Raw genomic sequence first — 26,260 nt, 5'->3', positions numbered from 1 at the left:
CTTTGGAAAACACTGCGTAATATAGAAGGTGGACCAGTCTCCCATTTCCAATAGGGAACACTGAATGGCACAGTCCTTAACATGTGTAACTGATTGATAACCACGGTATTAAAACTATAAATTAGGCAGCACGTGGCTCTTTTCAACTATTGTGGAACTACAAATGCCAGCAAGACTAAGGATGACATGTTGGGACTTGTTGTTCCACAGCAGCCACATGCTGCCTAATCCTGCTATAATATACTGTAAAGTAAGTTATGCCTGACGGACAATAGTCACTGAATTGTTGTTGTTTTTTTTTTATCCATCACCCTCTACTTCAATGTCAAATTGCTCTCTTTTAAGCGCCATATTTGTTACTGGAAAACCTTTAGGCAGCGTTATAGATAATAATCTCATTTATATTATTTTCCTGTCGGCCACTTAACAGCAGCCTCTGGCGTTGATTTATGGGAATGCTTAGAGGTGTCAATAGTGCATTATCAGCTCAAATCTGGAGTACAACCCATTTCAAAGATGGCGCCAGCTGCGTCGACAGAGGTGACTTTCTAAACATGTTCTACTTCCATAGTATAACGTTAATAGAAAGGCTGTTTTGTGATATCTCCAAACTTTCCCACGCCTCAGCGTCTTGTTTACATTAATTTGACAACATATTGAACAATTCGTAGTAGAAGCGTCATGTGACCTGTAGGGTCACGTGTGTGACGTCACTGGCAGCGCCGCCTGGAACGGCTTCTGGTTGCCGAGGTAACCCCGGGACCTGGCTTGCAGGGACCACTCAAAGCTGGACCATGCATTTTGTAGATGAGGTCGCTGAGGGGGTGACTGTGGAATCTGTGTGGAGGAAATCCCATGGGGCCCTGTGTGAATCAGTGAGTTATCTTTCCTGTGTCCTATAAAGACATTGCTGCAGAGGAGGTAGACATTGGGTCTTTAGGTGATGCTGAAATGCTTACAGAGGTGGTACCCTGTGCCCATCCAGGGACTTGTAGTTTGCACAAGAACTGGAAAACTACATGAGGTCTATCTCCCTACAAGTACTACTTAGTGCATGATGACTGCAAAGTCCTAATGATGTACTTATTTGTTATGCTAGCTGTTCTTGTATGTCTTATCTGTATGATTATATCAAGCAAATATAAATAAATGATGAATTTAGCAAAACCTGAGAACCAGATGTTGCTTCCTGCTGCGGTCCTGACTGCAAATTATATCAATCTGTCATGATTACAATTCCGACAACATATTCAGCTTTACATTAAAATGGGATACTTTATTATATAGTGCCTACATGTTGCGCAGCACTGTACCAGTCCCTGCCTCATTGGAGCTTCATCCTCATCATCAGCTATTTATATAGCGCCACTAATTCTGCAGTGCTGTGCAGAGAACTCACTCACATCAGTCCCTGCCCCATTGGAGCTTACAGCCTAGATTTCCTAACATACACACAGACTGAGAGAGTCTAAGGTCAATTTAATAGCAGCCAGTTAACCTACTAGTATGTTTTTTGGAGTGTGGGAGGAAATTAGAGCACATGCAGGAACGTACAAGCTCCACACAGATAAGGCCATGGTCGGGAATCAAACTCATGACCCCAGTGCTGTGAGGCAGAAGTGCTAACCACTGAGCCACTGTGCTTATAGACTAAATTTTCTACCACATAGATGCACACTCTAGGTTCAATTTTTGTCAGCAGCCAATAAGCGGTATAGGTCACCCAACCGGCGTCCCACACAGTGCGCTACTAGGGAAAGATTTGGAGATAAGTATTTGGCAAATATATTTTGGTCACAGCTTTATTAAATACTTTCCAACTTGTGTTTGGTAGACAAGCGGCGTGTAAGGCTATTAAAGTTTACCCAATTTTCCAGTTCTTTCTAGAAAATAGGGTGTTTTCTGCCTAACATATAGGCACTGCAAAAGCGTCCTCTGGAGACCAGCCCCTTGGCATAAATCACCATCCAATTGCTGAAACCTGTCACGGCACCTGTTTTGGCTCAACTGTTGAAGCTGGAGCTAGGCGTCTAGCCGTTTAGCCAGGGTGATACTGCCCTCACCCCTTTCTATGCCTTGCTCACCAACCGCTGTGATCTCCTGCAACAACAACTTTTCAAGCACCCCTTGCACGGTATTGTTAAACAGATCAGGTGCAACATCTGAAACGTGCACCCCATCGCTCCTATAAAAACCTACACATTTAATCCAGATTTGCTTATGCAGCTGTCGCCAGGGACGGTAATAACCTTCTTTCTCGCCCTATGAATGCCTGCCCCGGAAATATCTGACCACACAGCCAACTACCCCTTTCATAAATTTTTCCACTGCAGACTTCACATTTCTGTGTGCCTCAGTTATAGCGGGGCCACCCATTGGATCACGTCACTTGATCCTGGGTATTATCTCTGGCCAAACTATTCGGGTGTAGAGTCAATGTATTTTTACTATTCTGCAAATCAGATCAATGTATTTTCTTTTCCTTAAATCATTCCCACCCAAATGAATTACTAATACTTCAGGTACCCGAAGCTTCTTCCTGCACCTTCCAACGCATTTATTAATGTGTCTCACTTCATTCCTCCTCTGCCCAACCATCTAATTCCTCTTGCCCTGTGGTAGTTGGCGGTGTCTTCTGCACTACTAGTTGCCCAATGGATTAAGGAATGTCCCTCTAACCAAACTTTTAGGGGAGACTTCCTGTACACACCTATAAAATAAAACTCCAAATGTATAACTCTTAAGCCTTGCACATACATTTCAATGATTGTCAAATAAACAAAGCCGACCCATCACTATTAAGCGGCAGGGGGTAGAGGGGATCCAGATGTAGGTGAAAACTATAAAAAACCTCACTGGGCCAATTTGTCAATCTAGACCCTAGTAGAAAGAAAAATTAGGTAAATCCCTTCATGCCCCCACAGTCATCGGTGGCAGGCAGTTTGCACCCTGGCTCAGCTCTTGTGGGAAGTGCAAACATTTTTTAACCCTTTCTAATGCCACCCATAAATCTACTGCAAAGATTCCTCCTCCAATCCCCCTAAGCCAGCCTGATTATCTGCCAGACATGAGATGGACATTTTAACCAACTGTGTGCGTTGGTGCCGCTTTCAGAACAAAATGCCTAATTAGCCTGACCGCTGGTGTTAAAGACGCACATTGCTTGTTTATCGCCTGTCCCACTCCCAAAACACAATTTCCCTGCTCCTTAACTTTTCTCCCACAACCCTGCTACTACTGTTGGGAACAACTATCATCATCATCGTTTATTTATATAGCGCCACTAATTCCGCAGCGCTGTACAGAGAACTCACTCACATCAGTCCCTGCCCCATTGGAGCTTACAGTCTAAATTCCCTAATATAGACACACACTCACAGACACAGAGGGAGACAGACAGACACAATTTTGATAGCAGCCAATTAACCTACCAGTATGTTTTTGGAGTGTGGGAGGAAACCGGAGCACCCGGAGGAAACCCACGCAAACACGGGGAGAACATACAAACTCCACACAGATAAGGTCATGGTTGGGAATTGAACTCATGACCCCAGTGCTGTGAGGCAGAAGTGCTAACCACTAGGCCACTGTGTTGCACTTAACATCAGCAAATTAAGACCGATTCACGTGGTTGTTTTCTTTTTTACAGAGAGGTTGTCAGACGCACCCCACTGCCACCAAGGAGTTATCTGTGCAAGTGTGTGGAGTCAGCGAGGCTGGCACTCAGACCGAGTGCCACCAAGACCAGAGATCTCTCGATGTTGACCTTGGGCCGCTTCTGGATTACCCAGATGTGGGAAAATTTCTAACCCGTGTGGAGGGAGATATGATCAGAGAGCTCAAGAAAAACTGGAGAAGCCATGCCTTTGATGGTTATGAGGTGACATGGGAGGAGAAGAATCCACAGGTAATTTAAATGTATTATTAGTTTGTGAAAATCTATGTATATGTTTAGTAATATGGCACCTCAAAATGTGTGCAGCACATATGGGAGACAAAGCCCCGAAGAGCTTACAATCTAGTATAAGAATGTGGTTAATTTTACTGGGATTTAAACAAGCCAACATTTTACTATGGAACAAGAACAGGATATCTCAGGGAACTTTGAAAAGTAAAATATATAGTAGAATGGGATAACTCTGGATTCTGAACCAAGGATATCAGTGTCATTGTTGGTCCGTGTATGCTATCATAGGGTTAATACTTAGTCTTTGTGAGGTAGAGCTAATATATTGTAGTATTTTTCCTAATAGATCTCTCCTGAGTTGCATTTAGTGGTCACAGCAAGGTGAGGCTGTCACTGATAATCATTGATTGATTCATAGGACAAAGAAACCACAACTCTTTTGAGATTATAATTTGTGTCTGATTCATCATCACCATTTATTTATATAGCACCACTAATTCCGCAGCGCTGTACAGAGAACTCACTCACATCAGTCCCTGCCCCATTGGCGCTTACAGTCTAAATTCCCTAACACACACAGACAGAGACTAGGGTCAGTTTGCTAGCAGCCAATTAACCTACTAGTATGTTTTTGGAGTGTGGGAGGAAACCGGAGCACCCGGAGGAAACCCACGCAAACACAGGGAGAACATACAAACTCCACACAGATAAGGCCATGGTCGGAAATTGAACTCATGACCCCAGCGCTGTGAGGCAGAAGTGCTAACCACTGAGCCACCGTGCTGATTAAACAATTAACTTTTTTCTCTCTTGCTTTGTACGTATAAAACGCTATATTGTAAAGTCCATTTAATTTATTTTACCTGTAAATAACGGTAAAATATATCTACCACTTTAGAGGACATGTATAGTAAATGTTATGTTGTGGGTGTGTGTGTGTGTGGGTGTGTATATTATATTCTTGTTTTATAACTATGTATTATTTCTATTATAATCTCCTGTATTTAGGTATCCTGCTTGCACAGTCTACAGTATCCAGAAGCTTTAGCTAAACAGCTTGAAGTCACCAGTGTGTCTTGGAATTGTACGGGCTCTGTCCTTGCCTGTTCCTATGGCAGGTGAGATGGTGATCCAGCGTGTAAACAATAAGAGTATGAGGACTCAGAGGTTTTACTTTCACAAAATAGAGGCAGCGATTTTGGGACTGAATCAATATGATAATTAATATTGGTTCTGTCCCCAAAGCGGCTGCCTCACTGTGTGTAAGCGATGGGTACAGTGCCGGATTAACCCGAGGTCTAACTGGGCTATAGCCCAGGGGCTTCGGGCATCCAGGGGGCCCTTCAAAGTCCTCAGCAGCATTATTGATCGGTCTGGGGGCCGGGGCGCCCCCAGCCCGATCAATGCTGCTGAGCACTGTCACTGTAGTCCTCCGTCCCCGGCGCTCAGTAATCTGCTTACTGAGGAGATCTCCCGAGTGAACTCTCGCGAGATCTCCTCAGTAAGGAGCTTACAGCGCGCCGGGGACGGAGGACTACAGTGACAGGTAAGCGCTTGGGGGGCCCTCACGGGGTACGGGGGAGGGGGGGGGGGGGCGGCGGGTGGCTCACATTGGGGGCCTCACGGGGGAATGGAGGCGCCCTTAGCCCAGGGGCCTCCATTCCCTTAATCCGGCCCTGGATGGGTACATTATATTTTGCAAATAATCCACCAGATGAAATCTATTTTTTCCTGATTGGTTTATCACACGCAGGTTGGGAGATGGAGACTGGAATACAGAAAAGTCCTACGTCTGTACATGGAACCTGGACCGTCGGTTCTTCAACCCAGATCACCCCGATACTGTTCTAGATGTGCCTAGTTCGGTTATGTGTCTGGCGTTTCACCCCTCACGGCCGTCCCTTATAGCCGGTATGTCTAGTCACAGAGAGATTGTTATATGCAGAAATGAATTCATGCAAAAAAAAAAAAAAAAGAAATCCTTTCTCTGTACATGAGAGTTGCATTGAGTGTCTCTGTGTAACAATACAAAGATGCAGCATCCATAAACTGTAATGGAATAGTGCTCCTGGATCATTATCTAATGCAGGCCTGTCCAACCTGCGGCCCTCCAGGTGTTGTGAAACTACAAGCCCCAGCATGCTTTGCCAGTAGACAACCTGTTGATAGCTGGAAGGGCATGCTGGGACTCGTGGTTTCACAACATCTGGAGGGCCGTAGGTTGGACAGGCCTGATCTAATGCCTCAAAATCTCAGGAACAGTGAGAAGAAAGACGTATTGTAGGAATGTCTGATAGCGATCCAAGAGCAGGAAGTTATTGTAAAAGGTGACAGTACGGTCGGCAGCAAGTCTGAGAGCTGCATCTTCAAGATACTTGAACTCAGGTTTTCTTTTATCTATTTTAAGGGACTGTAGGGTTCATATTCTGGAAGTTTGTTTACAGAAATGCAATGGGCTTTATAAAAATATATAAAAATTAAAAAAAAAGTCCAGGTTGCACTGAACCTCTCTGTGAATATGGCCCTAAACAGTTCACAGCTCTTCAGCTCTATATGAAATAACCAACTGTAACCTGGGGGTAAGTGTATCAAGCTGAGAGTTTTCCGACGGGTTTGAAAAGTGGAGATGTTGCCTATAGCAACCAATCAGAGTCTAGCTGTCATTTTGTAGAATGTACTAATTAAATGACAGCTAGAATCCGCCGGAAAACTCTCAGCTTGATACATTTACCCCCAGGTATTTTACAACAAGTTGTTATTACAGATGTTGTTCTGGAGTACAGACAGTATTCTGGTCATTAAGTAATTAATTATTGAAGAGGTTTATTTTTTATTTTTATTTTTAATCATAATTTTTATTAAAGCTTTTTATTACAGGGTACATGCAAAAAAAGCAAAGGAAAAAGTACGAAGAGGTTTATTTTAAACCAGTGTTTCCCAAACCCAGTCCTCAGGGCCCCCCTAACAGTGCAGGTTTTCCAGGTCACATGTGACATAATTAGAACCACCTGTGGATCTGTTACATTGTATCACTCAGTAATGATTACACCTGTGCTCCAGCAAGGAGATGTGGAAAACCTGCACTGTTCGGGGTCCCTGAGGACTGGGTTAGGGAAACACTGTTTTAAACCATATAGCAGCTGATGGCATTCACACTGCTACCTTACCTGTTGCTTCAGTTAAATAGTCATGTTGTTCATTGTTCTGAATCTCCCCCATAGGTTACTAAAAACATTATAATCTTAATAATGAGTGTTGCTACAGCATCTGAGATATCAGTTACTGAAACAACTATAACATTTTGTAACAAATAATAAATATTAAAAAAAGTGTATTTACATATTTTCACAGGATTTCTAAATAATGTAGAATACAGGACTTGATGATTGCAGCATGTATCCAGCATTAACGCTTAGGCATTGACCACCTGGCTCTTGGGGATTTGTCCAACCCTTAGTTTTTCTGTATGTTTGTCATGATGGTGGCAGGTGCCCTTCAAGACCGTTTTGGAGGGTACATTGATCATAAACTAACTCATTTTTGTTTGGGTTTCAGGACAGGATTGGAAGTCCACACTTGATGCATGTTTGTAGTCTGGAAAGTCGGGGACAAATGCGGAGACCATTAATCTCTCTAAGTCTGCTATTTACTTATTAATGATTTATTCTGTGGATAGTGTTATGTTTAACCCAGACAGGTTTAAATTCATCTTCAACGAGATCTGCTGGAAGTTTAATCTGAGCATCATTTACTTCTGCTTTATATTTAGAGATAATGGTTTTTACACTAGACATCCATTATTATTAATGGTTATTTGTATTGTCCTTGTTATTAGGTGGCCTTTTCAACGGTGAAGTTCTAGTGTGGGATACTAGTCGGACGGATGACCCCTTGATCGCAAGGACAGGGCTCTCGATAGACAGTCACATGGATACAGTTTGCCAGGTAATAATGGAATGTTCTCTAGTAAAGTCTTGTTACCATAGTGCTCTGAGCCAGGTCTGACTGTCTGTATTCAGCTGTACTGGTGCCAACAGATTTAAAAATGAAAGTGATTGTCTTTGTGGGTGCTCCAGCTAATAGCATCTTTTTCCGGTGCACCAGTTTTCCTAAGTACCCCACATTGTGTACTATATTGTACAGGACACTAACCAGTACCCGTTGTTTGCAGGTTAGCTGGCTGCAGGATCTGCCACAAGCTCACAGGCTGCAGGTTTTGAGCATTTCTTCAGATGGGAAGATCCTGGTGTGGCAGATGGAGAAGGAGGGGCAGCTGGTGCTGCTTGATGGGTTCGCTCTGGTCACTCAGCAAATCCCCAGCAACACAAAGATAAATAAGGTGACTTCTTAAAGTGTACATTTCACCTACACAGTAGGCAGACAGTAGAGTCAGACTTTTGTAGCCATGAATGTAAAATACACCGGCACTAGTAGTGAGTGTTTTGTATCGTTGTTCATTTACTAACAGTTTTTAAGTGCATTGGGGCTATTCATATGACTGGTGCCGGTTTTTTAATCTCTATTTAAAGAACAAAGGCAAGGATTGTTTCCTCTTGTGATGGATGAGCTGCCATCAGTTGGCCAGTTGTGCGTGTGAGCTGACAATGTGCACGCTCTTCCCCAGAGAGCAGGCTGGCTGCGTGGTCAGCATCGTAATACCGCAAGACTCTTTTGATGTAACACTTGAAAGGTCAGGCATGCACCAGAGGAGTCCCACTTCCCATATGAAGATTTTTAGAACAGTGACCTAATTGATGCAGAGCAAAAAGCTAAAATTGTAAAGCAAAACATGCCAGTTATCTTGCTGTGACATCACTAGCCCGGCCTCAGTGTATAAATCCATGATTTGCATCCTGCACAGCCTAAACTGTTTGTTAACTTGAATGGCACGTGTATCGGAGCACGTTTGATTCAGTTCTTATCCGCACTAATGTGCTGAATTCTTACACTCGGAGGAGGAGAAGGTCCCCAGTACTAACCTCCTCACAGCAGGACAAAAACAAAATGAATCCTTAGGGTTGGAGATGGGTATATTTAGAGAGGAGCTTCAATTCTTGTTCTGTCCTGTCTCCACTGGTGCAGGGTCAAAGTGTGCGTCTTTGCTCATTCAGAGTTTTAAGCGCCCCCTAAACCCTGGCACTCTAGGCGCCCGCCAGTTTCTTAGACCCAGTCCTCAGGAATCCCTAACAGTGCAGGTTTTCCAGATGACAAGTGACATAATTACACCACCTGTGGCTCTGTTACAATGTGTCAGTCAGTAATGATTACACCTGTGCTCCAGCAAGGAGATCTGGAAAACCTGCACTGTTAGGGTTCCAGGAGGACTGGGTTTGGAAAACACTGGTTTATAGTGACATTTATTTCTCTTAATGTTCACAGTAATGTAATTAAAGCTCTACAACCCACAACTTTTATTTTTAAACAAATAATGTTTCAGTATATTGTCCGTCATGCGTAAATCTCCCCTAAAAATGTTTAGTTGTGGAGGGAATTGGGTGAGGTGAAATAAAATACAAAGTTTTAATTACCACGGCTTGGAGGAGTCAGCGGGTTCCCTACTGTGTCTAATGGTTCAATGAGAGATCCTCTGACTCCTGCTTTGATGGGCGTTGTTCAAGGTTGTCAAAGCCCCGCCCCATTGAGTTCGCTAACCCAAACAATGCTTGAGTAGAAGAGAGGCCCGTTAGAAGCATGAGGGGACCCCATCACTACTTACACCAACTGCTGATAAGTCTTTGTATTTTATTTCAGGTCACCTAACTCCACTCAAAGCTTATTTTGTAGTTTTGGGTGGAGTCAGCCTTTAGTGTAGTTACGTCTGTGACCCCAGGTTTGACCTCCCATCCTTCCTTGCAGCATGGCCGTGGTGACACTGCAGTGGGGGTGACATGTCTCTCCTACTCGCACTTTGACCCCAGTCTGTTCATTGTGGGGGTAGAAGGAGGCTACTTGCTGAAGTGTTCCTCTGCCGCCCAGACCGCTGCTCTCACCAGCGTGGCTTCCTCCGTTCCACTCAAAGCCCCGGCTCAGTTCACCTTCTCCCCACAAGCAGGACCTGTCCATTGTGTCGACTGCTCACCTTTCCACAGGTATGTAACACATATACATTTCTCCTAAGGAAGATTAGCTATAAGTATTGTTACTTAGCACAGTTCTAAACCTATCCTGGGACTTATAAAGGAGCTGGATCAATGATCCCTGCACTTAGTAACCTAGCGCATGGCTTTGTAATCCTTGTTATTGCTGTGAAGGTAGAACTTACGTTCCAGGCAATGAAAGGGATTTTGAGTGACAGGTGAACCTATCATGTGACCGTCCTGGTTGGGAGGAGTTTGGTTCTGAGTGGTTGTGAGAGTAAATGTTGCTAGAATAGATATGTAATAGTTGCCTACTCTCACAGAATGTCTGGGAGACTCCGGACTTTCTACTCCCGGGAGGGTAGTGCACCCCCCTGCCCACATCCCTTTTGAAGGGGGGAGGGGCTTGTTGCCACGATTCACAGCAAATCGCGTCATCCAGAGTGGTGGCACTCTGCACCAGTCTATCACTCTATCCACTTAAGAAGTAATAAGGGGGATTCAGGACCTTGTTGATTTTAGTATTTTGGGGACATGATTGTTTAGGGCAGTCAGTAAGCGCTGTGTGCACTCAGTTCGTTATGTTAGGTACTAGAACCAGAAATCAAGTTTTTTGTTAAATCTACCCATCATGGTCTCTATATCATTACTTTTACTACATACAATGGTTTTGCCTCCTAGCTGCTCCAGTACGTCTTCAGCCATGTTTTCCCATCCTTAGGCAAAGCTGTTGTAGTTTTGTTGCTCAGCCGACTGTCCTGATGTCGAGGGATAAGACACGACTCTGCAACAAAACGTTGCCTCATGATAGAAATACTTGGCTGAAAAACACAGCATAGAAACTTTTTTTTTTTTTTTACACACGGACCATACGTTTTAACTGGTAGTAGTAAGATGTATTCACGAAGTCATAGATTCCTAACCAATGCACATAACCTGGATCTTAAAGCCATTGAATGATGACCCCTATATTTGTTTTTTTGCACACCTGTTGTGTTGCAATTTACTAATAATACCCTATTATTATTTTGTACACATCCTTGAATAATTATGTGTTAAATTTGAACATTAGTAAGTAGTCATTTTTATTAGAAGGCAGTAAAGTATATATAAAGAAAAACATTGTTTCTGAAAAGCAGAGCAAATGGCCATAAGGCTGATTCAGACTTAATTTGGTTCCTGGCAAAACAGAAGTGGAAGTTGTTCAATCAATTTCTAGGTCCATAGCAGGTGCTTGAAAGGATGAGGTTATCCTGAAAGGTACAAAGACAGAGAAATCCACCAGCAAAGAAGCTGCTTTTTCCATTTGTGCATAAAAATGCAGAAATCTCAGTTGTACACATTTGCAAATGTATGATAAGCCACCTGCCCCGTCAAGGCGCTTCTGCCAATAGGGTGATCCTAAATCTAAACAATGAGTCCCTAATTTTGGGCCATACATATATGTATTTAAATTGATAGCTAACTTACCGAGAGGCACCTCAAACTCCTCCAAATGACAATACAGCACCAGCACTCCCCCTCAGCTACTGATACTAAACGTGCCTCTTAGACAAAACACAAGTGGAAGTTGCTCAATCAATTTATAGGTTCATAGCAGGTGCTTGAAGGGGGTGGGGTTATCCAGAAAGGAACAAACACAGAAAAATCCCCCAGCACACTGCTATAACCAACACAGGAGCTGCTATTTCTATTTGTACATAAAAATGCAGAAATCTCAGTTACACACATTTGCAAATGTATGATAAGCCACCCGCCCCGTCACGGCGCTTCTGCTAATAGGGTGGTCCTAACTTTAAACAACGAGAGTCCCAGTTTTTGGACCATACATATATGTGTGTTTAAATTAAACCTGCAATGAACCTATAAATTGATTGAGCAACTTCCACTTCTATTTGGTCTGTTTGAGAGGCATGTTTGCAGCAGTAGCGGATGGGGAGTGCTGTTTGCTGTATTGCCATTTGGAGCAATTTGGGATACCTCCTGGTAAGTTAGCTCTCCAGTGGGGCGAGTGGCTTTCCATACATTTGCAAATGTGCGCAACTGAGATTTCTGCATTTTTATGTACAAGTAGAACTAGCAGCTTCTTTGCTGGTTATAGCAGTGTGCTGAGGGATTCCTCCGTAATTTGGTACCCGGCCATTATTATTTTTTGTTTTTTTACAAATAGTTGCACTAAACGGCAAAGTCTCCTTTTCAACTATGCCCCTTTTGTTTGTAGCTTTATGTCTGTATCTAAGTAAGTGTCATCTCAGCTGAAGCTTCGGACTGTATATAGTTACAGAGACATTTGTATAGCTGGACTGTTGGCTTGTGTGACTCTTTAGGCTTTCACTAAAAGACATGGTGGGATTTTTCACTGCAGGAATCTTTTCCTGAGTGCGGGAACGGATGGACATGCTCACTTATACTCAATGCTGCAAGAAAAGCCTCTCAGCTCTTTACAGTTGGCCCAGAAATACCTATTTAGCATTCGGTGGTCTCCTGTGCGCCCCTTGGTGTTTGCGGCAGGCTCCGGTGAAGGTAAGGATAGTGTGGTACTTTAAGGCACCATTATTAATACTACATAGTTGGGACAATTGTATATAAACTAGTGCTCTGGAAGAAAAATAGCCCAGTCATGAGAACTATTGCTGATTTAATGCTGCACTTATCACTTAATAGTCAGCTTTCATAAATGTATATTAAAATACAAGACTAGAATGGATATAAGTTCGGGTTTTGCCGCATTTGTCAAAAGTAGACTTTTTTTTTTTAAAAAAAAAGTACTAAATTAAAAGTGTTTTAGTTTTTTTGTTGCCAAGTGCACACTGCCATATGTTTTTTTATCTCTAGGAAAGCTCTGTCTAGCTCTCGGGAATCTTCATTTTTATTTTTTAAATTCAATATTTCTTATTGAAGATTTTTGCAAAGCAGTTTGAAATAATGGCAAATTATAAAAGGGAGAACAGAAGGATGAACAGGGTAGATTCTAACATAGGAAAGGAGGGGGAGGAGGGGTTGTAATAGGGACATGGACGTTACACTAACTTTATAAAGAAGACAGAAGTGTACGTATTAGGTTAATGTTATACAGTACATTGATACTTGTTATAATCATGTGAGGGAACGTGATGAGACCAGGAGGTAAGTGTATCACGCTAAGAGTTTTCCGGCAGGTTTGACAAGGGGAGATGTTGCCAATAGCAACCAATCAGATTCTAGCTATTATTATGTAGAATGTATTAAATAAATGATAGCTAGAATCTGATTGGTTTTTCAAACCCGCCGAAAAACTCTCAGCTTGATACATTTACCCCCAGATGTTGAGAGTAATAGACATACCATTGATTCCACTTGACCTAATAGTTTCCATGTCATAATGTCTCTGGATTCTAGATATAATTCCATAGAAAGGTTGCAGCTCTAGTTGTATAGATCTATTATATGACTGGAGCTGCGGGGGTTAATTATGGGAGGGGGCAATTTCAGGAATGGGCTGGAGCCATTTTTTTTTTTAGTGACATGGTTTATTAGGTCAAAGACTTCTGCCCAGAGACTTTCTTTGAATTTTTTGGGCAGCTCCAGAAAATATCTATAGGGGTCCCAGTCCTGTCACTCAACAAAACATAGAGGCAGGCGGCCAGAACTTGTGGCGTTTATCTGGCGAATTACATAATCTATGTATAATTTTCAGTAACATTTCACAATGATTGTTAAAGATATCAAGTATTTGTGTGCTACCTGGAAAAAAGCAGCCAGTATTTTCCCTATGTGCAAAATAAACTAATTTGCACCCTTTGCATTGTAACATGGTTTGTCCCAGAGACCATTTACTAATTTTTTTTGTCTTACTTTCTTTAACGCCCTAAAAAGGGTAGTAAACAATACTTACTTGCACTACACAGATAAAGGCTAATTGCAGTTTGGTTGCTGTTGATTCAGTGCAAGTTTTGTTGCCTCTAAATACCAAGCCGGTAAATTTATCCTGCGATCTTGATCAGTAACTGATGTCAACTTCATCCATTTAACTGAACTTTGTTGACAGCGAAAACATACAGGGTTTGTGAGGCATTATACCACCGCAAGACCATTTATTTTAACAATTTACAGAAGCCAGATACACTGAATTTTGATGGCTGCGATAGATGCAATAGGCCGCAAATGGCATCATTATTTATTGGATGCCGATCAGAATGAATGGTAAACGTGGTCTAACAATGTATGCGTCCATTGTCTATCTGTAGTTGTAGACGTTGGGTCCTTTAGATTTTTACACTTGTCGGAAGCCTTTGCCTGATGATCTATAATCACTATGCCATCTGAATTGTGTTATAAAACACTGCTATATAAAGTAAGACCATGGTTCTAGGTGTGTGATGTTTTGACAGTATTTGTGTTACTGGCATTCTAGGATTTTTTTTATTCCACTACATCTGGAGAGCCACAGATACCTAAGTATGTCTTGATTTAATTTTCTGACACTACTTTAGAGGCCACCCCTGAAATGTAACCATTTACATGTTTTGTCACCAAAGGGGAACTGTTGCTCTTCGATTTTGGAAAAAGCTCCCAGAAGCCGTCTTTAAGCATAAAGCAGACTGACAATAGTAAGCCCATTTACTGTCTGGAGTTTAACCGGGCACAGACCCAGCTACTGGCAGCGGGTGATGCCACGGGTGTCGTCAAAATATGGCAGTTGAGTTCCAACTTCACCGAACAAGGAGCCCGAGAGATGATCCTACTGGATGAACTAGCCGGCACGGTCACAGACTGATCCTAAGGAATCTAGACAAGAAGAGGGAGAACCTCCATTCAACTCTCATTATCTTATTCATTTACATATGTACCGTTTGTAAATAGTGGAAACAAATATTAATAAAGTCTTGATACAACATTGTAGAGTTCACTTTCCCTGTCAAGTTATTTATACCAGATCTCAACCTCATGTCTCATTCATCCTAAGGAGACATTGGGTGAGGTGATATTGAGCTTGGGTACTTTAAATACACCAGAAAAAATATCAAGCCCCTCCCCCTTTATCCCTATTGGTAGCACAGAACTTCAGTTTTTTTTACAGTGCCTGCAGGAACAGGGCTAATGTTTTGGGCTGGTTATAGTAACCTTCTTTATTGGTTAACTGTATTTTTTCACTTTGACAAAAAGTTTCACATTTTTATATTCAGAGTGCACCCCTGCAGCCACAGTGGCGATGGGCGCATGGAGCAGGCAGCGGTGGTACAGTGATCCAGCTGCCTGCTCCCATCAGGCAATTACTTCCAGGGAGGATCTGGTCTCTGCCACCAAAGGCAAACAGCCATTGGGTGCCAGATACAGCACCAGAATGCACACTGGAGGGGTGGCTACAGGTAGGTGGCTATACTCGCCTTCTGGAGTGAGGAACAAGTTATCACCTTGCGGTTAGTCTCTGGGACTGGGGCCTGCACGAGATGAGTGGGTGCAGGGTCAGGTGGGGGCTCCCAGCATGTTAGCACCAAACTAAGGAGGAAGGGGTCCCGGGAGATGTGCCATCCTTGCACAGCATCTTCTCTTTGCCAGGTTCCCCACTCTGGCTCCGAGTCTGCTTGTTTTCACGGACTTACTCGATTGGGAACAACAGTTTTCACATATTTTGTCTCCTTCACTTCTACCCTATTCTTGCAGTAGGTTGGGGAGGGGGGGGGGGGGGGGTAGTAAAAATTGATCTGCACCCTCTTTTTGCTGTGCACTGCAAAATGAGTTGCTTACCCGCCTCCCCCCTCCCCTCCCCTGTCGTGCTCTGTTTGGGATGGGGAATGCTTTCAGGGCTCACCCGGAGGAATAGCAACAAAGATTTTTGCATTTGATTGGTCAAGTCCCTTCTGTCAAAAGACTGGTGTCTGTGCCCTTCTATATGAAGGTGTTAAGCAAATGGTCTCCACCTTTGAGGTACAGATTGCAAGGTTCCAATCCAGGGAATTCCAGAATGAACTAATGTTGAAGTGGAACAAGTCTCACTTGCAACTCACCACGCAGTGAGTCAGGCTGTCTCCAAAGATTGGCCAGTCACTCCTTTCGTGGATGAAGGGGACAAACGTGTCTCAAGCCTGGGGGTCCCTTGTCCTGGATCAATAGCTCTTCACCTTGTTGTTCAACAGGGACACCATGTCAACACCCAGTTGACCCCACCTGTCCACCAGCTGCTGAAAGTTGTCTGGGTGTAGAGACCATTCCCATGGCTGAAGGGCTTTCCTGTCGAGATTCCCAGATTTCTAGCCCTGTGCTGCAGCCGTGACATTGTTGGACTGGACCTTCATCACCCCTCCTTGCAGAATAGGCTCAGATTGTTCCAGGGTGTTGAAGATCGCTCTGAGTTCTAGTAAGTTTATCAGGAGTTACACCTCCTTTGGCGTCCAAAGTCCCTTAAAATGGTACTGAATCCTGGGGCTGGCATCCGATGTTACCAGCGTCCAGACCCAAATGATGAATGGGCAACCTCTGGGAACCACGGTATGTGTTCAATGCGGTACCCTTTGCCCAGTTTGACTAATGATCCAGAAGGTACTCTTCGGAAATGGTCAAAATCCCCTCTTCATCTGGACCTTAGGTTGTCACCGACCATTCACCAATCCCTCATCTGGTGGTTGAACCGGTCTTATCTCACCATGGGTCGGTCATTTCAGTCTTGGGAGTGGACCCTGGGGACCACAGACTCCAGTCTGTCTGGGTGGGGCTCGGTCATAAGTGTTCTCAGATTCCGGGGTCTTTGGGACCTCCGGGAGGCACTGTTGGCCATCAACATGTTAGAATGCTACAATTTACAGGATGCTTGTACAGGCTCAGAGGATTATGGCCGGCAAGCTCCTGAAAGTCCAGTCGGACAATGTGACAGCAGTAGCCCACCTGAACCATCAGGGGGGAACCTGCAGCACCATGGAAATGAAGGAAACTGTGTACATCATGTCCTGGGCGGAACAGCATGTTCTTGTCATATTGGCCATGTTTATCTCAGTGGTAGAAAACTGGGAGATATGTTACCTCAGTCGCAACAGAGTCCATTCGAGAGAATGGTGTCTTCATAGGGATGTGTTTGCCTTTTTGAGTCATCGTTGAGGTCAGCTGGAAATTGAAGCTCAAACGAGGCGCCATGAGTTACAAGTCCCTCTATTTTCTGCAAAGTCCATGGATCCCGCCGCGTGGTACACCAAAGCCATGACTATTCTGTAGCAGTTTCATCTGATGTATTTGTTTCCTGCCGATTCCCATGCTCCTGTGGCTACTCCAAAAAAAATGAAGACAGAGCGAGTGGCTGCAAACTAGTCACCCAGACGTGGTACTCTGACATCCCCAGGATGGGTTGCCTCCTTGCCCCAATCTTCTCATTCTTTGTTGCCACTCTTTGGGTGTCTGGCTTTGACGGCATGGCTAGAGACCCTGATTCTTCGGGCTAGGGGTTTCTCTTGCTGTTATTTGGACTATGATAAGGGACAGAAATCTGCTGCTGCCAACTATTACCAGGGATGGAAGGATTATATTCTCTGGTGTGAGTTTTCAAACATCCCAATTTTAACCTCCCTTGTTTGCTTGCTTCCTCTTTCCATCAGGCAGGTCTCGAGAAAGGTCTCCATCTATCTTCTTTGAAGATAGAACTTTCTGCGCTTTTTCCCCAGGTATAAAAGGATCTTCCACCCCCCCCCCCCCCCCCCTCTCTTTGTGCACCTGGTTGAGCTATGGGATCTTAATTTGGTGGTCTGGGCTCTTACCAGAGCATTTTTAGCCATTGGAGTCTGTGGATCTCCATTATGTCACCTGGGAGTGTTCTTACTGTTTTTATTTTCTGCTAATAGAGTGTCAGAGTTGAGGGCTTTGTGCTGTACTTCTCCCTTCCTGCTGTTTCTCTCGGACAGAGCAGTGCATCGAACTAAGCCCTCTTTTGTTCCTAAACTTAAACCAGGAGATGATTGTTCAGACTTATTCTCCTCGGTCGAGTCTTTGGATACATTCTTGCTGCTCCTGGACGTGGTCTGTGCTCTTTGGTGTTCTGTAGACCCTACCACTTCTGTTTGCAAGACTACGGATTTGTTTGTGCTGTACAATGCACACAAGCATGATTGGCTGGCCTCTAGGCGGTCTCTTGCTCGTTGGCTTACTTTGTCGGCTCGGCTGGTGTGCCTAACAGCTCATTTGACAGGAGCTGTTGGCTGCTACGTGGTCATCTGTCCACACCTTTGCCAAATTCTACAAGTTGCAGGGCTTTGCATCTCAGGATGCTAACTTTGGGTGGAGGTTTTACACGCAGATGGTTCACTGCAATCCCTCCCTTAGGGGCAGCTTTGGAATGTCCCCATTGTTTCTCAATATCCCCAGTAGGGGATTTTTGTTACTCACCATAAAATCTATTTCACAGTCCATTACGGGACACTACACTCCCATTTTCTCTGCTTGTTTGCCGATTGTCCGTTTTGGTATTTTTTGTTTGACTGGTTTAGGCCTGCTCTTGGGATTTTTATTAAAAACTGTGGACTCTTCCCTCTGGCAGGAGCATAGTAGCTGTAGAGCTATCCTCCCAACACTTTCGGTTTGAAGTGCCCCTGACTCCAGGACAAACTACTAAATACCCCAGTTTCACAATGTCCCCCAATACGATGAGAAAAATGGGCTTTACGGTAACAAAAATACTCTACAACTATACAACTTAGGTCAAGTAACAAAATTGGATTGGGATGAAATTTCAGGAAAGCCGTTTTAAGAAAATCACTTTGTGAAGCATATTTTCAGCGTTTCACTACAGGCCAAATCTGCTGTGAGGGTTTAGTTCTTGAGGTTTCCATATCATATTTTAACCATTGTTCTGTTAAAGTTGTTATTGTGGTCAGGGACCAAGATTCTTATGATAACCACACAGCTGATAATATGGTTTGGTAATTTGACAATCACCAACACACTGGCCACAAATGTTTGGACAGGCCTGAAAATCTGGTCTGGTGATCATTCAGATTAGCAAGTGCGTGTGGTCATCTCCCAGTTGGAAGGAAGGAGGATGGCGAGTGGCTGGAATCTCTGTGGTGTACTATAACTGGTGTAAGGCTTCACATAGCTTCTATATTGTGTTTCATAGCATCCACAAACCTTTATAGTTACAAGACTTTCGTTTTTATGGCTGGATACAAGAATCTAATGAATTGATATCCCCTTAAACAGGCCAAACAACTGCTTTTATGTTTGCAGTAGTAAAGGACACATTATGTTGAATAATTAACATTTATTAAAGCACACTGCTTATATTGCTTCTTCAGTTGGCTAAATCCAAAGCTAATAGCAATGACAACACAGTGAGGGCACAGGGGTGGAGCGAGAGAAGACATGCACAGCTAAAGTCAGCAGGCACAAGCAAGGGCTTTAAATCCGCTACGTCAGTTCACGAACAGCGAGCGCGTGAATTCCACATAGTCGTATGCAGAGGGCAGCTCGCGGCCTTTACTGTCCATGTATGGTTTCATGTGCGAGATGCAGTAATCTGCTTGTTCACGTGTTAGGTTCTGTAACGGAAAGACAAAGATTAGAGACTCTTCATTTATTTCCCGATGCAACATTTACATTTTATCAAGAGGTGTAATGCCAAATAATAATCCAATCGAAGTCTGATCACTGGGCATGTTGTAAGAGCGAGACTGACCTGTACTCTATTGCATGTTTTTTTTTATCAGAACATATTTGGGTTACACAAACATGAAGCTTGTGCATTTAGTACAGGAAACAGGTTTTATGATACAAGGAAACACTTGTTGAAAAACTCTGCAATATTGTTAAAATGTGACATAGTATACAAAGGTCCTTTACAGCAGGTGACCTTACTGTATAGCTCATCATTTGCCAAAATACTACAGTCTCAGTCTTTTGCGAGTTTCAGCAACGCATTCAAGGAGTAAGGCTACACTAGGCGCATAAGAAAAATTACATCTGTATTTAATGAATCCCAGATTCATATGCCATTTAGAGAGTGGATGGCCACATAGGGTTACACTGCTTACCTATCATGCAATTTGATTCGTGATCAACTATGCCACAAAAATAAATAAAACAAACACTAGTGTAACCCTGGCCTAAATCATCAGGAATAGTTGTTAAGGTCGGAGGGAAGGACTAAGCACATCCGATTCTGGGAACATGTTCTCACCTGATACAGTTCTTCCTTTGTGACATACGGTTTTTGCTCTTGGCTGAGCGCTCGGAATGCACTTTCAATCTCCTCACTAGACTTCACATTTTCGGTTTCCCTGCTAATCATGAATGCCATGTATTCCTGTAGGGACACGTGCCCATCTCTGAAACGAAACCAAGCTCATGAGAGATCAAGAAAACAAATAACATTCTATTTTACCTCTTGTGAATTCTGGATAATTTACCTGTTGGGATCTACAATGTCTAAAATGGTTTCAAACTCTGGATCGGGCTCTCCTTCTTCTACCATAGGAAGGTCGTATCCAAGGGACCTCAAACACGATTTAAACTCCTGGTGGTTCAGACGTCCAGACTTATCCTTGTCGAAGTGCCTGAGCAGTGGAAGAAAGGATTGATCTCAGAAGCTATGGTTTGAGTGAAAACCCTAGACCAGAATAGTTTGATCATAGCAATGTAATGATCTAGAAGGTACTCACTTGAACATCATGCTGAATTCTTTGAGTGCTTCTTCTGTTACACCCGTTGTGTTTCTAGAAGAGAGAATTATAAATCAGAAACTAAATAGAAAACGCACACAGAAAAACCTTAAAAGAACTGCTGCCATATCTAGACCTAAAGACAGTATCTGATGTGAGCCGGGCCCTCTTGCCTCATAGTTTGGGTACTCCAACAAGATCAAAATTTGCAAAACCCAAAGTGCTGCAGACTATACTGATGCTATATAAATAAATGTAGAAAAACAAATATTTATTCTCAAAGTGTGTCTTTCCACATTATGCAGCTTTTGTTGGAGCCTGCTGTGCAGGATCCTTGGAGTAAAGATAGGAGAATGAAAAGGACTCCCATTCCTTTTGGCCAGTCCAGGTCTTCCGGACACACAATCAGGGAACACCCTGATTATTAGGCTGGGACAGGTTATATATATGCACACTGCCTGGGGAGAAGTTACTGCTATCCTGGACAGTAAAACTAAATGTGTGCTAGTTAAATCATACTGGCTGAACTGAGATTTTATCATTAAGTGATTGAAGACGTGTCTATACCAGGAGACAATGGTCACGCTTCCTACGATCCTCACAATAGCTACATAAAACTATAAGGGGCAGATTCAATTCGGCCACATTAGTCGAGGATTAACGGCGGCGTAAGTACTATTAACTTTAATTGGGTATTTTAACCCAGATTTTTACCAGCGGCCCCAAGAGGTGCGAGCAAAAATCATAGTTAAAATTACTGCACTAACGATAATAGTGCGCAGGCCGCGTTGGCCCCTAAATATGGCAATTTGTTAGGCAAATGGTGGAAATGAAGAAATATGCTCCGTCCACATCTCCACATTTTGCCCCTGAGGTTCAAAGTTATTTATCCAATACAAAGACAAATACTGGGAATGTTGGGCAAGTAAACAGTCTAAACGGACACCTAGCCTTGCTGGAAACCAGCTTTCGCCTGGACGTAGGTCACTCATCATCAGCTATTTATATGGCGCCACTAATTCCGCAGCGCTGTACAGAGAACTCACTCACAACAGTCCCTGCCCCAGTGGGGCTTACAGTCTAAATTCCCTAACACAGACAGACCAAGAGACCAAGTCACTAAACAAATCTATCTCGTCTCTCACCTGGCTTGGATTTGTTGCTCGAGGTTGTGTTGCATTCTCATGCCCAGTTGGTCTAATTGGTCCCACTGTTGTGCCAGTCCGACTGTACTGTGTTCTGTGTATTTATTGTCCAATATCAAGGCCTCTTCCATTGCTGCTCCAAGGTCCTCTATCTTCTTCAGCTGACTTCTCATTGCACGAATCTCCTGGTGCTTTCTCTGGAGTGCAACAAAAACAAGTTGTCAGGCGCTAAGAGACACGTAACCATTCTCTGAGCGAGAGAGACAGACGGCCAAGATCAGCACAAACCTTTGTGGCCTCCAGCTGAGATTCCAGTGTTCCAGATTCTTCAACCATACATGACCTGCACAGAAACATTGATCAGTGAGGAGACGAAGCTGGTGAGATAACACACTGTACCTTTTCTGAAGAATCAGAAACCAGGATTTGTATGGACATAATGTGCTTCATGTAAACCTTAGGTACAGTAGACCAGACTGCACATGAACAACTCCATGCCAAGCACTACTTTGCCACCACACACCCCGAGCCCAGTGTATAACACAGGTGTAAGAGCATAAAGGTGCCTAGAGATCATTTAATGAAAGCCTCTCCCCCATATGAGCCACACCATATAGTTAGTGAGCAGTCCATGTGGGTACGAGCCCAACACACAAGGATGTGAGGTATCAGAATGTGCTCCACAAATCCCCCCTCCCCCCTTTGCTTAGAATTCACAGCCACTCAACTACATCACTCCAGCCAACCAGAACAAGGCCAATGCCTTCTATCTATAGGTGCGCGGAAACTTGTGCCTTAATGGTGATATAGGTGCAATATGTGGGGGTTAGGAAATCACAGCAGACGGTTCACCTCTGAGCTGGACAATAGTACAGTGGAAATAAGTGGACGTCTCCCCAGAACGGATGGATGGAAAATCACAGTGGGTCTCCACTGTAAAAATTAGACTTCCACTATACCATCATCACAGAATACCTTAATTTAATATTTAAGACCAGCCATACATCCCTTACTACCATCATCCAATAGTGCAGGTTCCACAAATGGTCATGTCTCAGTCTATCCTGACACCATTAGCTCATTATAGGACCAATACTGTGATCGCACATTATAATAAGAGTTCTGCGTCTCTGGGTTTACAAGGGAAGTATATCTGGTCTGAAATACTGAAATCTGATACTCTTTCATTAATGCCGACATGTTCCAGGAGAATAAAGAATTTTTTTGGAATCACTTTTCAACCCTGCGGACAACCGCAGGCCTGAACTCGCTCGTTAGCCACAACAGTATTGCAGGGTAGAAGGTGAACACTTGATGGTAGCACAGTCCTTTGCATTGGGACTCAGCAGTGTGTTTTAGTACAGATAAAGCATAACATAGTGCCACAGAAAACCAGTGGAAAAAGGAATAGCAAAAAGAAAAACCTTCCAGATAGGTCATCCCCAACTTCATACTGATACACACGTATGACTCTGCGATAGGCTATGCTAAAGAAGAGAGACCCAAGAGTGAATACCCCACACTCAAAACACATGGATCAGGAATCAGAAAGCCCCACCAATCACCTGGCAGTGCAGGTTATTCTGGATTTACCCAAGTAAAGACCCCCCCATGAAGGGACAGAGGAATTTGGAAAGAATCTAAAGTTCAAGGGTCTTATGTTCTCCACCTTTAATTTGAGAAGAGCACCCAGATATATTCTGTTTTCCAACAGATGACCTGAGCAATTAATGTTGTAATTCAGTGGTACACCACCGGCGGCTCTCCAGCTGCTGTGGGACTACACCAGACATCCACAAAAGCTGGAGAGCCACAGGTTGTCTACCTCTGATGTATTTGTACAGTAGGAGGAGAGTCCTAGGAGAACTTCTGTCGTAGCTTTCTTTCAAAGCTGCATATTCCTAGCTTACAAGATCTGAATGACAGCTCATAGTTTGGCAATTTCATCATCCCCATTCTAGACTTTGGCCTCCCCTAAGCAGGTTACATTTTCTCTTTCCTGCCATTGGGGGACACTGCGAGACATTGGGGTACAGTAGGTGGGACTAGGCATTTAGGTACTTATTAACTTCTTTGTTCCCTACACTCCTCCCCTACTATGCCCCTCCTATCGAGGTGGAACAAACAAGTCTCTCTAAACGTTCAACATCATCAACACTTGTGCACTTCTATGGAAATCACAAAAGCTCAAAATACTAACCCGTCCAGAAGATAGGTCCTACGGTGGCAAATGAAGGTAGCAGCAGAGACGAGGGGGGTGAGAAGAACAGACACACGAGTGAAAAACAGTTTAAGCATCACATAAATAGATCATAGATAATATGACAAGTTAAGAAACAGTTTGAAACTATACATATATTTTGACTTAAGCTGAAGGACACAAATGCAATGTACAAGACACACAGAGCTCTTATTGAAGTGAAGAACTAGTAACCTCGTCTCCTGGATCCACTGGTGGAATGCATTGGCATGTTGGGCAAACTCTTGGCGTAGCTTGTCGTTTTCTTCCTGCCGTCTCTGTTCTTTCTGTAGCTCCAATTCCCGTTCCTGAAGAGAGAAAAATCATGCATGGGAAGAGATAACTAGAAGTAGAGGCACCAAGCACCTTAAGCTGCTCCTTCTCATGTTGTAGATGCTACTCCACTAAGGCTAAACAACTGCAGTTTCATACACGGATCCTTATACCAGTGTAAACACCTCCGTGCCGCCAACTGACCTTGATGATCTTCTGCAGGTTCCGCCAAGTCTCTTCCAAAGCCTCCATGGTGAACCAGGTGTACGGATTGGAGGCCACGCAGTAACCCTTGATCTGGCGGTCCAGTTCTGCCAACTGGTTGAAGTCGGTCTGCGCGGAGCTGAGGGAGTTCCGGAATGCATCGTGTGCCTCGCGCAGAGCTTTGATTTCTTCCAGGGAATTACAGCGGACTGGATCGGTCAGGTCCTCCTCTGCGTTCTCAAACCAGCTGTTGAAGGCAGAAGCCTTCTTGGCAAACGTCAGGAATAAGTCCTCCACCTTAGAAAGAAACAAAGGAGTTATTGCAAAGCATTGTAGCGCCCAACAATATGAATTCCGTTGAGGAAGATGTTTGACTGGCGTTACCCTTTAAAGGCTTCTAGCCGTTGACTATATGTTACTGCTTCATTGCTGGAAAGACATCTACTGAAGGTATATGATACATTATATATTACACTAGACCAGCAACTGACCTTTCTGTAGTGCTCCTGAGCCTCCAGAAGCTTCTTTTTGCGAGCAGCAGAGTTATCAAGTAATTGGTTCCATCGTTTCATGAGGGAGGCATGGCGGGACTCGATGGCCCTGGACTGGATATGCTTGGCTGCCACTAGCTGGTCTTTAAGGGCAGTGATGTTGGTGATGCCCTCTTGCTGGAATGCCTGGAGCCCAGCATCAAAGGTTTCCTGAAATATTTAGAGTAATATATATATATAGATCAGCTTGACCACAACATGATGTAACCCAGGTACATGTACTGATAGACTCCACTCACCTGCTTGGTAAGTAATGTCTGCACAGACGACAGGTCTCTGCCATAATCATCGGTCTTCAAACTGTTCTCTTTCTCACCTAAGCACAAAATATATATATATAGTGTTATCATAAAAATAAATAAAACTACATAAGTATACTAGAGAGAAAACAAAGTGGACTAACTAAGTGGGACTAACTTAACAGCCTTATCCTGCCAAGGTGAGAAGTCAAGTGGTTTGTGTTATCCTCCCTGTAAATGATAACTGAACAGACACCTCGGTCATCTGCACTGACTTAGGGCTGTTCAGGTGAGGCTATACGGTCTTATGGCTTATAAAACATCACTTGTAATGCTTTTTCAAACCAAAGAGACCTGGTATAATGGAATTTTGGCACAGACACTGCCATATTTATGTAAACCTTACCAATCCATGATTCCACCACATCCGCTTTCCAGTTGAACTGAAGGAAAGCAGAGTTCTCATCGAGCTTGGCCTTGCGCTGAGCAGCTGCCTTCTCAAGCTCCGACACTTTCCCTCGAAGGCCTTGCATCTTCGCTCTTATGTTATCCACATGGTGATTGTTCTAGAAAAGACAGAAACGTCTAGTTGATCTGGCTAGTGGCTGTACAAATGTAACTTTGCTGGATGTTCAACATCTCTCACCTTGTGGATGAGGTCTTCTCCGTTGGTACAGACATCGTGAACCCTTTCCTTGTGCACTGTGAAGTCAGTTTCAAAGGCCTCGTGTTTCTTCAGTAATCCCTGGTAATAGGAAGCACACACATGGTCACCGCAAAGTACTCTAATTGGCTGTCGACAGTAGCGTGGGTCAAAAATTGTTGGGGTCTGCTCACCTGGATGGCGGCCAAGGTGTCACCGTAGTCCTCACTGGCCACTAGAGTCATCTTCTCGTTAATCCAGGCTTCCTCCTCTTCCACATTGGCCACAAACTGCTGATACTCTAGAGACTCTTCCAGCCTTTGACCCCTGCAAACAAAAAGGAACACGACAATCAAAGCACGGTCA

At 43.7% G+C, this 26,260-nt stretch overlaps 2 protein-coding genes across 8 annotated transcripts in view; one reads left to right on the top strand and one right to left on the bottom strand.

The window, feature by feature from the left end:
* Nucleotides 1–703: 703 nt before the first annotated feature.
* DYNC2I2 (dynein 2 intermediate chain 2) overlaps nt 704–26,260 on the top strand; it is a 40,652-nt gene continuing 15,095 nt past the window's right edge. The window contains exons 1-9 of one of the 2 annotated variants that reach the window (XM_075185137.1): nt 704–875; nt 3,650–3,907; nt 4,916–5,025; nt 5,661–5,818; nt 7,743–7,852; nt 8,079–8,246; nt 9,764–9,996; nt 12,350–12,507; nt 14,502–14,870. In XM_075185137.1, coding sequence (XP_075041238.1) covers nt 795–875; nt 3,650–3,907; nt 4,916–5,025; nt 5,661–5,818; nt 7,743–7,852; nt 8,079–8,246; nt 9,764–9,996; nt 12,350–12,507; nt 14,502–14,740 — 1,515 coding nt within the window. In that variant the 5' untranslated portion in view covers nt 704–794 and the 3' untranslated portion in view covers nt 14,741–14,870. Of the gene's footprint in view, nt 876–3,649; nt 3,908–4,915; nt 5,026–5,660; nt 5,819–7,742; nt 7,853–8,078; nt 8,247–9,763; nt 9,997–12,349; nt 12,508–14,501; nt 14,871–26,260 lie in introns of those variants that run through there. The other variant, XM_075185138.1, reaches the window with a different exon arrangement.
* Nucleotides 19,185–26,260, bottom strand: part of SPTAN1 (spectrin alpha, non-erythrocytic 1) — a 47,466-nt gene continuing 40,390 nt past the window's right edge. For all 6 annotated transcript variants that reach the window (XM_075185130.1, XM_075185132.1, XM_075185133.1 and 3 more), the window contains 14 exons: nt 26,089–26,221; nt 25,898–25,996; nt 25,658–25,817; nt 25,252–25,328; nt 24,953–25,162; nt 24,462–24,758; nt 24,180–24,292; nt 23,946–23,963; nt 22,034–22,088; nt 21,746–21,942; nt 20,601–20,654; nt 20,349–20,495; nt 20,120–20,267; nt 19,185–19,481 (listed from right to left, as the gene is read on the bottom strand). In XM_075185130.1, the coding sequence (XP_075041231.1) occupies nt 19,356–19,481; nt 20,120–20,267; nt 20,349–20,495; nt 20,601–20,654; nt 21,746–21,942; nt 22,034–22,088; nt 23,946–23,963; nt 24,180–24,292; nt 24,462–24,758; nt 24,953–25,162; nt 25,252–25,328; nt 25,658–25,817; nt 25,898–25,996; nt 26,089–26,221 (1,834 nt within the window). In that variant the 3' untranslated portion in view covers nt 19,185–19,355. The remainder of the gene's footprint in view (nt 19,482–20,119; nt 20,268–20,348; nt 20,496–20,600; nt 20,655–21,745; nt 21,943–22,033; nt 22,089–23,945; nt 23,964–24,179; nt 24,293–24,461; nt 24,759–24,952; nt 25,163–25,251; nt 25,329–25,657; nt 25,818–25,897; nt 25,997–26,088; nt 26,222–26,260) is intronic.

This window comes from Mixophyes fleayi, chromosome 9, assembly GCF_038048845.1.
Source record: "Mixophyes fleayi isolate aMixFle1 chromosome 9, aMixFle1.hap1, whole genome shotgun sequence".
Lineage (NCBI taxonomy): Eukaryota > Metazoa > Chordata > Amphibia > Anura > Limnodynastidae > Mixophyes > Mixophyes fleayi.
This window is presented reverse-complemented; position numbering and strand designations above follow the sequence as displayed.